Source organism: Haliaeetus leucocephalus, unplaced genomic scaffold (genome assembly GCF_000737465.1).
Source record: "Haliaeetus leucocephalus isolate CR32 unplaced genomic scaffold, Haliaeetus_leucocephalus-4.0 Scaffold0, whole genome shotgun sequence".
Classification (NCBI taxonomy): domain Eukaryota; kingdom Metazoa; phylum Chordata; class Aves; order Accipitriformes; family Accipitridae; genus Haliaeetus; species Haliaeetus leucocephalus.
Genome location: NW_010972436.1, coordinates 1777369 through 1788837, shown reverse-complemented (window position 1 = coordinate 1788837; position 11469 = coordinate 1777369). Strand labels below are relative to the sequence as shown.

Here is an 11469-nt window from a genome sequence, read left to right as displayed (position 1 = left end):
CTCATCAAGGTGCATGACTGCAACCTTGAATGTCATTAAATAAGCATAAGCTTGTGCTGCAATGCTGAAAAAGTGACATCGTGTTTTGAAGCAGAGAAACTCGCCTGTTGCTTTTAATGACATGGACAATGCTGTTCTACACATATTTCTGCAGCATCAGGAATTCTTCTTGATACTGGTAAGAAAAAAATCTTTATCAGTACTAAATCTGTCCATCCTACTTTTAATTTTCATGCAGACTCAGGACCCATTCCTATAATTATTTGTACCTACAGGAATACTCCAAATGGCATCAGTGAGACCAAGCTTATACAGAAAGCTAAACATGCAGAAACTTGTTTGTAGACTGAGGTTCTAAATTTAGCATTTTCTTCTATCTTTGGCCAATATAACCTTTAAAAAAGTAATTCTGCCTCTGTACTGTAATTCTGTCTGCTTGAATGGCTGAGTATTTGTGAGCCTTGCATGAAGGGGAAGGATCTGTAATCTTTATATATTTGGAAGAAAGAGATGTAACAAAACAAAAGACAGAAGATTTACAGGAAAGGGAGCTGGAATCCTCCGGCAGGATCCCCTGCAGCAAAAACCATCGTTCCATAGAATGAGGTTAATTAACTGGCAATTATTTCTGAAGTGCATCTGAATCTAATCTATTTGCCACAAAGATGTCATTAAAAGAGTATCAAGCCACTGCTGGAAGTCAAGACTACTTAACAGTCCCACCCTCACCACAGTTGCACTATTAGACATCACTGAAACTGCACGTCTCTCATGTTGGAGCCCCTTCAGCCTCGATTTGCACAGGTAAACGTGCTCTTCCCAAGCCCCCCTGCTGCCGCAGCCTGTCTGCCAGCCATCACTCACTTCAGGATATGCCACTCACACACCTGGAGGGATCTTCTGCTGACTTACAATGTTACGAAAGTGGTGGGAATGATTCTTGTGTCTTCCCGCCTGCTCCAGCTGAGCTGATTTAATGGAAGCTGTCCCTCTTGAAACAGCCTACCTCAGCCTAGGAAGGATCTTAAACAGCAAAATCAGTGATCTCTGGTTTTGTCTGTATTGTTCAGGCAGGCACACAAGCCATTTTACTGTTGTGCCTGACTCAAGACTACCAAGGACTGCTCTGAACTGCAGTAGGTATTGAGAACAACCTGCCAGCTGTTCTAGACACCTTCCCATTGCTGGCCTGAGGGCATGGTCCCACTATGTCCTTGTTATGGCCTGCAAAAGAGGGTGGGAAAGGGCTGTGGATCGCCTCGGCAGAGGACGGACTCCAAGTCGAGACAAATGGACACCTCTTGTGGTATCTACAGAGCAGCAGTGAGGCTGAGAGCTGGTAGCTTGGTCTTCCCTGGGCTTGGTCTTCCCTAGAGGTTGCACAAAACATGACACAGTGCTAACAAAAACATTTCAACACCAGGGTCCTTCAGGGCTCTCTGGCACTCAGGGCGACCCCATTTCACAGCATCCTCACAACCCTGCCCCTCCTGCCTTCCCCTCCGCACATGCTTGCAGCGCTGGCCAAAAGGTGCCTCTTTCTCACACAACCGAAGGCTGCAAGGTAAGAAATGGAGATGTCTCCATTCCCCCTAGACCAGAGGAAGGGGTAACAACAGGGAAATTTAAAAATATTTCACGTCTGTGGGATTTCTCTTCTCAGGGATGCATGCTGACTACACAGGCAAGCATCACGCCAGGGCACCACCGCAGACTCCCCTATACCACAGGGTCCGCAGTGTGTCTGGGGGGAACGGGGAGCACACTCTTCTCCAGGGTATCACTTCGGGAGCCCCAGAGGGTTCCACCAGCATGGCTCAGGCCACGTTTCCGAGTGCCCTCAAAGCCGACGGCCCAGTGCCATGTCAGGGCTCGGACACCCACCGTGAGGGAACGGCCGCGGCCTCAGCGCGGGGGGCGGAGCCTGGGGGGGTTGCGCCCGCCCCCCTGCCCTCGAGCGCAGCCCGCCGCTCTCGCCCATTGGGCGAGGCGGGGAGGAGTAAGGGGCGTGGCCACTCTCAGGCAGGTGGGCGGAGCCAGGCGGAGAGGCGGGCTTTTGAGGAGCGGCCGCTCTATCCGGCGGACTCCTCTGCTCTGGAGGAGAAGGGCGGGCGGGAAGGAGGTCGCTCCTGCTCCAAGATGGCGGCGCAGAGGAGGAGTCTGCTGCAGAGTGTGAGTGGCACCTTCCCCCCCTCCGTGCACACGCACCCCCTCAGGTGGGTGCGAGGGGGTACCCGGGCCTCCTCCTCCTCCTCCCCCTCCTCCTCGTCCGCCCCCCCCCCCGCAGTGCCCTGTGGGAAGGGGGAGGCCCGGCGAGGGCCGGGAGCTTTCCCCCTTCAGTGGGGAGGGGGGTTGTTGCCCTCCCGCCCTCTGTGCCGCCTGAGGGCAGGGGGGTCCCGGCTTGCGGGGGGGGGTCATCGATCCCCACTTTGGGCTGGCCTGCAGCGCTGTGGGACTGGTGGGGGGCGGCAGGTGGCTGGGGGGGGGGCCGTGCCTGTGTTGCTTCGGGGTGCTCAGCTGTGTGAGGGGGCAGCTGGCGTTCGCGGGCCCTGTGTGTGTGTGTGGTGTGTGTACTGGCAGTGTGCACCAGGGAGATGGCGGCCCCAGGGATGTCTCTCTAATTGCTGGCAGCAACAGGGCCCCAGTCCCCTTGTCCTGGGTGAGCGTACTCCGGTGGGAGAGGGGAGCCTTCCCTGTACTCCTGCGCCACAGATGCGTGAGGGTCTGATTCACCAAATGAATAGCTAAGCTAGTGCTGTGCTGTGTCGAGCGTAAAACTCTGGTGCAAATTTCACTTCTGGTTTCTTGTTAGCAAGAGCCGGAGGTGCAGTCAGAGCTCAGCTTCAGAGGGAAAGGAGGTGGTAAGTGATCCAGTTCTGCAGCAGGGAATATGAAGTTATTGGCTGGGGTGGTGTGCTACGCCGTTAGCAAAGGGAAAAGGGTTGAGAAGAGGCTGGGGATGGACTTGTAACCTGTACTGGACCAGGATCCTCACTTCAGGCTGATTGGGGTTTACATGGTCTCTTTCCTCTTTCTGTCTCCCAGGAACAGCAGCCCAGTTGGACAGATGACTTACCATCCTGCCATCTCTCTGGGGTGGGCTCAGCTCCAAACCGTTCCTACACTGCAGATGGCAAGGGGACAGAGGGTCACCCCTTGGAAGATAACTGGTTAAAATTCAGGTAGGTGGGTTGCACCTGGGACACAGACTCCTGCAGACACAAGGGCAGGTAAAAGTGGTATTTAGTTTGACTCAGAAGAAGAGGGTGGGGCCTGAGCATGCAGGAGGTGTCTGGAGGAACTTGTTGTGTATGTCTGTGTCTTAGAGACATCTGTGATCTCTTTGCTTCTGCCCTCTTTGACAGGAGTGAGAACAACTGCTACCTCTATGGTGTCTTCAATGGCTATGACGGCAACCGAGTCACCAACTTTGTGGGTCAGAGGCTCTCTGCGGAATTGCTGCTGGGCCAGCTACATGCAGATCACAGCGATGCTGATGTGCGCCGAGTTCTGCTGCAGGTAAAGAAGCTTTGTCTGGGAACAGCTCCAGCTTCTCACACTACCCACCTCCTCTTTTTGCCAGCGGGAGAGCAGCATCTGGTTTCTGTGGAGGTTGGAAACATCTGCCAATGGTTGCAACTGCACTCATCCTGAGCAGCTATAGCGCTTTGTTTCACTCCCACCTCATACCCATCTGTCCCCCTGGCTCTGTCAGCACAGTGCTGAGAGCTCTGCAGGAAGCTGCAGCTTATTTTCACTGGACATGTAGGAACAAGTCAGCCTGTGAAGGAGATGACAGTGAGTGAAAGGGAGAAGTTAACGTGTGGGGAGATGGATTTGTGAGTGCGCTTTCTTGAGTGATAGGCAAGTTCTTACAATCAACACACAAAATCAGATAGGTCTCTGACATTGCTGTGAATGTAATTTTTATGTTGTTGTCTCCTGTTTTGAGTTGTTGCAGATTGTCTTTACAAGCTGTTAACTAGTTGCGCCGAAATAATTGTGTTTCAATGTGATGTAGTGATCCTTGAATGTCTATATATACAGTGATCATCCACTCTTATGAGCCAGTCTTAGGGAGGTGGGGATGGGTAGCCCCATAGGTCTGTAGGCATTTGATAAGAGCTTAGATTCTCTTTATGGCCTTTTTTAGGCTTTTGATGTGGTGGAAAGAAGTTTCCTGGAGTCCATTGATGATGCCTTGGCAGAGAAGGCCAGCTTGCAGTCCCAGCTACCAGAGGTAATATGTAGCCTTAAGAACAGAGATTGCTGGAGGTCCCACCTTCCAGATCGCTGGGTGAGGTTTGGGCATATTAGTCAGTCTGGTCCAAGGGAGGCTGTAATTGAATATTATTTCTTGGTGGTTCTCTTCTGGGAGTTTGCATGAAGTGAAGCAAGCGTCTTGGTTCATTTCCCAGAGTTCCCACTGTTCGTACTGGCACTACTTAGACCCATCATTGGTTACCGTAGTAAGGAGCTGAACATATCACGGAGAGGAGTTCAACCTGTACATGTGGCTCTTCCAGGACAAAGCCATGTGATGTAGATGAGAGGCAAGGCCTCAAATTTGCATGGCATCTGGGCAGATGTGGATTCTGTTCTTCAGGTGAACTGGACTGACGTCTCCAGAACCTTATCAGCCGTGTCACTTGTTAGGATTGAACAAATAATTGTATGTCTTGCACAGGCTTGACACGAGGCTAAGACACGCCAAGACGAGTCCCCTCCCTACAGAACTTTGATTCCAGCTGCGGTGACTCTGTGTGTAAGCTTTCCCCTCATTTTGGGTTTCAGGGTGTCCCTCACCACCAGCTGCCTCCTCAGTACCAGAAGATTGTGGAGAGATTGAAGGTTGTAGAGCAGGAGATCTCTGGAGGAGCCATGGCTATTGTGGCTGTTGTTCTCAACAACAAACTCTATATCGCCAACGTGGGTGAGTTGTTTTTTGTCAGCAGCTCAGTCTAGGCGCCTCTGAGGATGGCTGCCGTTCTAGGAGGTGAAAGAAATTTGAATGTGGGGGACAGTTTCTTTGGTCTGTGGCCAAGGAGTGATATCAGGAGGAAATCAGCCTGGCTCTTTATCTGTGCAGATGTTGGCTGATGTGATGTGTGTGACCAAAGAACAGAGGGAAGACGGGTTGAGAGGCAGTAATGCAGGTTCACTGAGACATGGAGAGCTTTCTTGTGAGATACCAGCTCAGGCCTGGATGAAGAGCTGCCTAGCAGGCCTACTATGCTGCTAGCAAGGCTACTTTTTGGAGAACATGATGAGACAGTACATGAGCCTTTCTCTTTTCTGTGTTTATTCCCCTCTCCTGTTCCTTTTCCATTTGGATATGTTCTCCCTCTTAATGGCAGAGCTATCTGGTGCCTCATCTCGCTGCTCCCACTGCAGGTACCAATCGGGCACTGTTATGCAAGTCCACGGTGGATGGGCTGCAGGTGACTCAGCTCAACGTGGACCATACGACAGAGAATGAGGATGAACTTTTTCGCTTCTCCCAGCTGGGTGAGTGTTGGGTTTCATGTTCTTATCTGAGAACATTGTGTACCTCTGTTAATCTGGGGCACCAGGAATGACTCAAGCTGCTGGAGACAATAAATGACCACAAAAAGAAGCTTACTGTGGTTTCAGATGACTGGTTCAGTCCTTTCCTTTTCTGCATATCTAGCCATTGTGAGTCTACAGAGTAAGTTCAGCTCACTGAACCAGCAGAAAGCTACCCTTTCTTTTCAAGTTTTGAGTGTTAGTTTTGTGTCCGACTGCCAAACTGACATTGATTTGCCCTCCAGCTGTGTGATTGCTGGAGTCGATAGGAAGGCAGGAGTGGAAACACACAGCCAGAGGGTAGAAGCAGGATGGACAGTATATGACTGCTCCTTTGGAGGTAAACCACAGTTATGCTGGGTTAAGTTCTGTGTGATGCCGCACCCTCGGGATGGTGCATTTCAATATGCCTTTGTACAAGCTGCTGCTGCAAAAAAGCAGCTAGCTTCAGACAAAGCCAGGCCAAGCACTGGCATTTACCACTCTTACATCAGTAACTATCGAACTCTTAAGGCTGACATTTTGCTTTAAGCAATTTGCCTTTTCCTTTGCAGTGTTTGACATGTTTTCTTTCTTGGTCTAGAACTAGCCCAGACCACTTGTGTGATTGCTAGTACCGAATTCTTCTTATTGAGATACTTATGTTCTTACCTTTGTTTAGGTAGACGTAACTTGGCATTCTTCGTTAGGTTCACCTGGCAGATATATTCTTATCTGGTGAGGCTGTTGTTGTGGTCATTTTCTGCTGCTGGGTCTTGTTTTCTAGTTCTCTTCCATTTCCTCTTTTACTCATACTCCTGCAGTAGTGGTACGTGCTATGAAACAGAAGACTGAATGCAAGAATCCAGGGAAGGAGACCCTTTGACTGCCTTTCTACTGCCAAAAATGCAGAATTTAGCTGCAGTCCACAGCAGAACAGGGATCTGCTAGAAATACTGACCTTAACTTGGCGCAGCAGTGGCTCTCCTGCTGGCAGTCCCAGCGGAAGGGAAAGCCTGTGGAACACGCCAGTGTGCACAGGCTGTTTTGGGAGCCCAAAGGAGGTTGTTGTAGGGCTAGGCTGAAGCAGAGTGATAAGAGGTAGTGGGGATAGCGTTTATCACGATGGTGCCTGTGTCACACCTCTCCTGGGGGAATGGTCTTATGCCTTTGTGACTCTTCACCCAGCATGTTGCAGCCTGTTTGGTGCTCCAGGAGAGTTGCTGTGATTTAGACACAACCTCTCTGGTGTTCTGCGAGCTTCCCTGTGTTTGTGTCTGTCGATAGCGTGTATCCCCCTGCCAAGAGCTGGCAAATGAGCCAGGCCATGTTGATGAGTCAGCTTTGGTCTGCAGCAGATGGCAGAGTTGTGTCTTACTGCTGGGGTAGGTGTGGAGCCATCTGTGCAGTGAGGCTTGGTTTGACTCAGAGGGAGAGTTTCAGCTGGACCTCTGCCTTCACCTTGCACTGAGGACAGTCATCCCTAGATAAAATCTCAAAATAACGTTTTCTGCCTGTTGGCTCTAGGTATAACCAGGAAAGGGCAATTGCCAGAACAGGCCAGGCAAATGGCTCATCTGCTCTGAGTCCTGCCTCAAATAGTAGCTGCACCTGGATGGTCCCTATTAGAACCTTCCCTAAGATGGGATTCCCTCCTAGCTCCTGCCAGAGGTATATCACCTTAAATTTATTTAGATAAATACTTGTTTGGTCATTGTCCTTATTTTAGGAGTAGCCCGCATCAGTTTGAGCACTTGAGCAAATTCAGTGCCTCGTGTAGATAGCTCTCCTTTTCTCCCTCTGCAATCTAGTGTATTAGTGAAATCATGATGTGGAGTTTAGGAGCAGGGATCAATAACAGCCAGAAGAAAAAGCAGAATCCTTCACATATGTTCTCTTCCTTCCTGCCTTCTCCCATCGCACAGTCCAGAGCTGACAGGCGCAGATGTTCCCTGCCTTTTCAGTGAATGCCTGTAGACCCAGGCCAGCTGCCACTGGTGGCGTTGGACTAGGATGTGGGCTTTGTCTCAGGGCCAACCGTTGCATTCAGAGTGCATGTGTCGGGCTGTGTGCATCTCTCTCCTTCTCTCTCCTTCCCAGATTACAACTAATGAAAAGGTGTCCCTTGGAACCCAGCAAACTGTTCTTCCTTTTCTCCCTGTTGGGCTCCTGATGATTCTTTGGCACCTCATTTTGTCCTAGAATTCTCTTTAGTTGTGGGTATTTCTTTTCTCATTCCTGACAGTGTAACCAGAGGTAGTCCTGCAAGTTTCCCAAAGTCAATTAAACTTTCTTGTTTTTCAATCTGGCAGGCTTGGATGCAGGGAAAATAAAACAAGTGGGAACTATTCGTGGGCAGGAAAGCACTCGGCGCATTGGAGATTACAAAGTCAAATATGGCTATACTGATATTGAACTGCTCAGGTCAGAAAAACTCAACTTTGTGGTTTCAAACCCTCCTTTTCTTCATGACCCCTCTGTTCTCACCTACTGCATCACCATTAAATACTAAATAACATGGTCTCTTTCTAGTGCTGCTAAATCTAAGCCCATCATAGCAGAGCCTGAAATCCACGGAGGGCACTCGCTGGATGGGGTGACTGGCTTCTTGGTGCTCATGTCTGAAGGGCTCTACAAAGCGCTGGAGGCAGCTCACGGGCCTGGGCAGGCCAACCAGGTGAGCCTGCTCACAGGGGAAACGTTCCCTTGGCTATTGACTCACTCCGGCGCTGTCAGCTGCTCTCATACAGACTTTCCTCCTCGTCTGTCCTGTGCATTCTGGCCAGGTTGAACGCCTGTGCCACCCCATTCCAGTCTGTAATAATACGGGAGCTGCTTTGCCAAGCTGGTTCTTCTAGGCAGCTGCCTGTCCCTTAGAAGTAGCCCATTAAATGGAATGGGATGATCAAGGCACAAGGGCACATATCAGCAGGTGAGACTGGCAAGCATCACAGTCAGATGAATTGCCATAAAACTCTTAGATCAGATAGCAGGAAAAGGTTTCCTCCAAAATCTCCTAAACATCCTTCCTCTGTCTTCCCCTTCCCCCCCACCTTCTCTGCTCAGGAAATTGCAGCCATGATAGCCACAGAGTTTGCCAAGCAGACATCGCTGGATGCTGTGGCACAAGCAGTAGTGGACCGGGTTAAGCGGATCCACTGCGACACTTTTGCCAGTGGTGGGGAACGGTCCAAGTTCTGTCCCCGGCATGAAGACATGACTCTGCTTGTGAGGAATTTTGGGTACCCCCTGGGTGAGATGAGCCAGCCCACGCTGACACCAACGCAAGGTATGTTGGGGAGAGAATGAAACAAAATGGAGGGTGGAAGATAAGATCTCTTGATCGATCCAGCACTGACTTAACATTGGAAGAAGAGATACTTGGTGTAGAAGGAATTTGCTTATTAAAGGGATTATTGGCTTCTGAGATGTAGAGTCTGTGACAATTTGACAGAATACAGTATAGCATCTAAGAAAGGCAGTTTAATACAAATCCTTGGGTTCTTTGGCCTTTCTTTGCCGCTGCATACCCCCAGTCACTCATGTCTCAACTGCATTTTATAACTCTTGTTTTCTCCTTTCTCAGGAGGCCGTGTCTACCCAGTCTCTGTGCCGTATTCCAGCTCCCAAAGCACAAGCAAGACGAGCGTCACGCTGTCTCTTGTTATGCCTTCCCAAGGCCAGATGGTCAACGGTGCCCACAGCAGCTCAACTCTGGATGAAGCCACCCCCACCCTCACTAAGTAAAAGTCCTGCTCTCTTGCTACCCGCAGATTTTCCCCGCACCTCACACTGTGTAAAGTGGTTGAAAAGCAGAGAGACGCCTGTCAGTTACCTGTCAATCATTCCTTTATCTGGAGTGTGGCCCTCTTGACTGCAGTATTGACAGCCAGCATAATGTGTTAGCTGGAATGCGAGTGTGTGAGGAGTGGGAATGAGTAAAGCGAGCAGCTCTGAAGCCAGCTCTGGGAACATGCCTTGGGAGCAGCATCTGCTGCTGTTTGCGGAGGGCGCTCTGGCAGCGAGCAGCCCTTCTCTTTGGGTCTTGTATGCCAAGTGTGTTGGGTGCTATGCACAGAGGGAGTGTGGGTGCCCTTCATTTTCATAAGGAAGAAGGGCTATGCAGGTCACCTCTAAGGCTGCTGGAGAGGCTGTGCTGCACAAGTTGGCTTGCTTACAGGCAGAGGCTGGGGTAGAAAAAAAAGTATAAAGGTCAGAATTGGATCCTGCTTGGATCCACTTTGCAGGGTCATGCTAGTTAGTGGCTCTGCTTCAGGTTCAGCCTTTGGCGCAGGGTGGCGTGTGTACGCCCTGCAAAGTGAAGAAGCTGTCTGGGTATTGTGTTCTGGTAGCTCCAGAAACAATGAGGCTGACGCACTAGAGCTGCTTTGGCTGCAACACAGGTCATGCAAGAATAGCTGCCAGACTCTTCCCGTAAAGCTCATACTATATGGGTATGGGGAGGCCAGCAGAGTGCATGCCTCTCTTTTAATTTTTTTTTTTTTCCTGCTTCCTTTCCTCTGTTCCTGAGACGCCTGGTTGTACTTAAGGCCTTCCAGTTAAATGTGAATCAGATATCTTTGGTGTTTGTTAATTCCAAGCAGTCCTCAACAGTTCTAGTGCTCTGATAGAGCAAGAGACTGCACCTTCTTACCTGTTTGCTAAGGATAGCTTGATCTGTGAAGAAGCTGGTACTTGTTCTGGTGCTTTTCTTGTCCAAAGCATCAGATGGGGAAAAATAAAGATGCTTGTGTTCTCTCTCTCTCTCTTTCCCTCCATAGCCAAAGCCCAACTGTGACGCTCCAGTCAACTAATACTCACACGCAGAGTAGCAGCTCAAGTTCAGATGGGGGTCTCTTCCGCTCCCGACCCACCCACTCGCTCCAGCCAGATGAAGATGGACGTGTGGAGCCCTATGTGGATTTTGCAGAGTTTTACAGGCTTTGGAACATGGACCATGGCGAGCAGGGAGCACTGACTGTGTCCTAACATGGAAATCTGCCTCCTCCAGACACCCCGCGCTCGGCTGCGTGAGCAAAGACTGAGGCAAGAATGAGAGTGCTCCGCCGAGGGCTGTGTTCTGCCCAGAGTTAACTCCTATCCAGGATGTGCTGAACACTGGGCTGGGAAGCGTGTGCAGCGTGCTCGACACGTGTTGCCTGTGCCACGCACCCAATCCTGACCAACCTCGTTCCCTTGGAAGCCCTGTGAATAGGGGAAGGGGTCTTGAACGCAATCCTCGCTGCAGATTTTTGCAAATAAACATGCAGAGAGGGCTCCCTCGGGATAATGCAAGAGCAGGGGCCTGTACAAAGGTTGCGTGCGTGCGTGTGTAGGTGTACGTGTGTGTGCCTGCGTGTGTGTGTGTGTGCTGTCATAATGTTTCCACAATTCAATTCATAATGCTGTGATTCCAGTGTTCAACTCCATAGAAGATACCTCTATTTTGCAGAATAAATAACTTATAGCTACACTCATTGGCACCTATGTGGCTTGCTCTCTTCCTTACAATGTCGTGTGTGGGTGTGACAGCTCTTCCTGGTGAAACCCTCTCATCCCCCAGAATAGGGGGTTGCACCTTGCAGCAGGCAAGCTTCTGTTGTAAAAGTGGCCTGAGCCCTTGCAGGTGATTTAAAAGCGTAAGGTCTTTGTTCCAGGCTTGTTTGCTGAGCTTTGGTGCTGGATTGTGGCTTGGAGTTAAACTATAAACTCCAATTATTGTTTTTTGTAGGCAAAATGCACACAGTTTCCTTGAACGCAGGCCATCTGGAAAACTGTAGAGGGCAGGTGGAGTTTGTAAACATGGTTTTCCTGTATGGGCTTCTGGTAGCGCGTAGCAGGAAGTCACATGTGGATAGAACCAAAGCTGTGTCGTGATGCAGCTGCCTTGAAGATGCAGATGTGCACCCTCCTCTCGGAGCAGAGAGGTGGGCAGCGAGGAGA

General features: G+C 50.2%; 1 protein-coding gene across 1 annotated transcript; it reads left to right on the top strand.

The window, feature by feature from the left end:
• The first annotated feature begins 2090 nt into the window (after positions 1-2090).
• On the top strand, positions 2091-11009 carry TAB1 (TGF-beta activated kinase 1/MAP3K7 binding protein 1). Its single transcript, XM_010565780.1, has 11 exons — positions 2091-2172; positions 3046-3182; positions 3366-3519; positions 4154-4240; positions 4795-4933; positions 5395-5508; positions 7839-7950; positions 8059-8203; positions 8593-8815; positions 9113-9269; positions 10308-11009. The coding sequence occupies exons 1-11, from the start codon at positions 2140-2142 to the stop codon at positions 10513-10515; spliced, it is 1509 nt and encodes a 502-aa protein (XP_010564082.1). The 5' UTR covers positions 2091-2139; the 3' UTR covers positions 10516-11009.
• The last annotated feature ends 460 nt before the right edge of the window (positions 11010-11469 follow it).

Excerpts from the sequence above, each read along its gene's own strand:
- TAB1 (XM_010565780.1), top strand. The coding sequence starts at position 2,140 with ATGGCGGCGCAGAGGAGGAGTCTGCTGCAGAGT. Across the intron at positions 3,520-4,153 it reads TGCGCCGAGTTCTGCTGCAG|GCTTTTGATGTGGTGGAAAG; the intron begins GTAAAGAAGCTT and ends GGCCTTTTTTAG. Across the intron at positions 5,509-7,838 it reads TTTTCGCTTCTCCCAGCTGG|GCTTGGATGCAGGGAAAATA; the intron begins GTGAGTGTTGGG and ends TCAATCTGGCAG.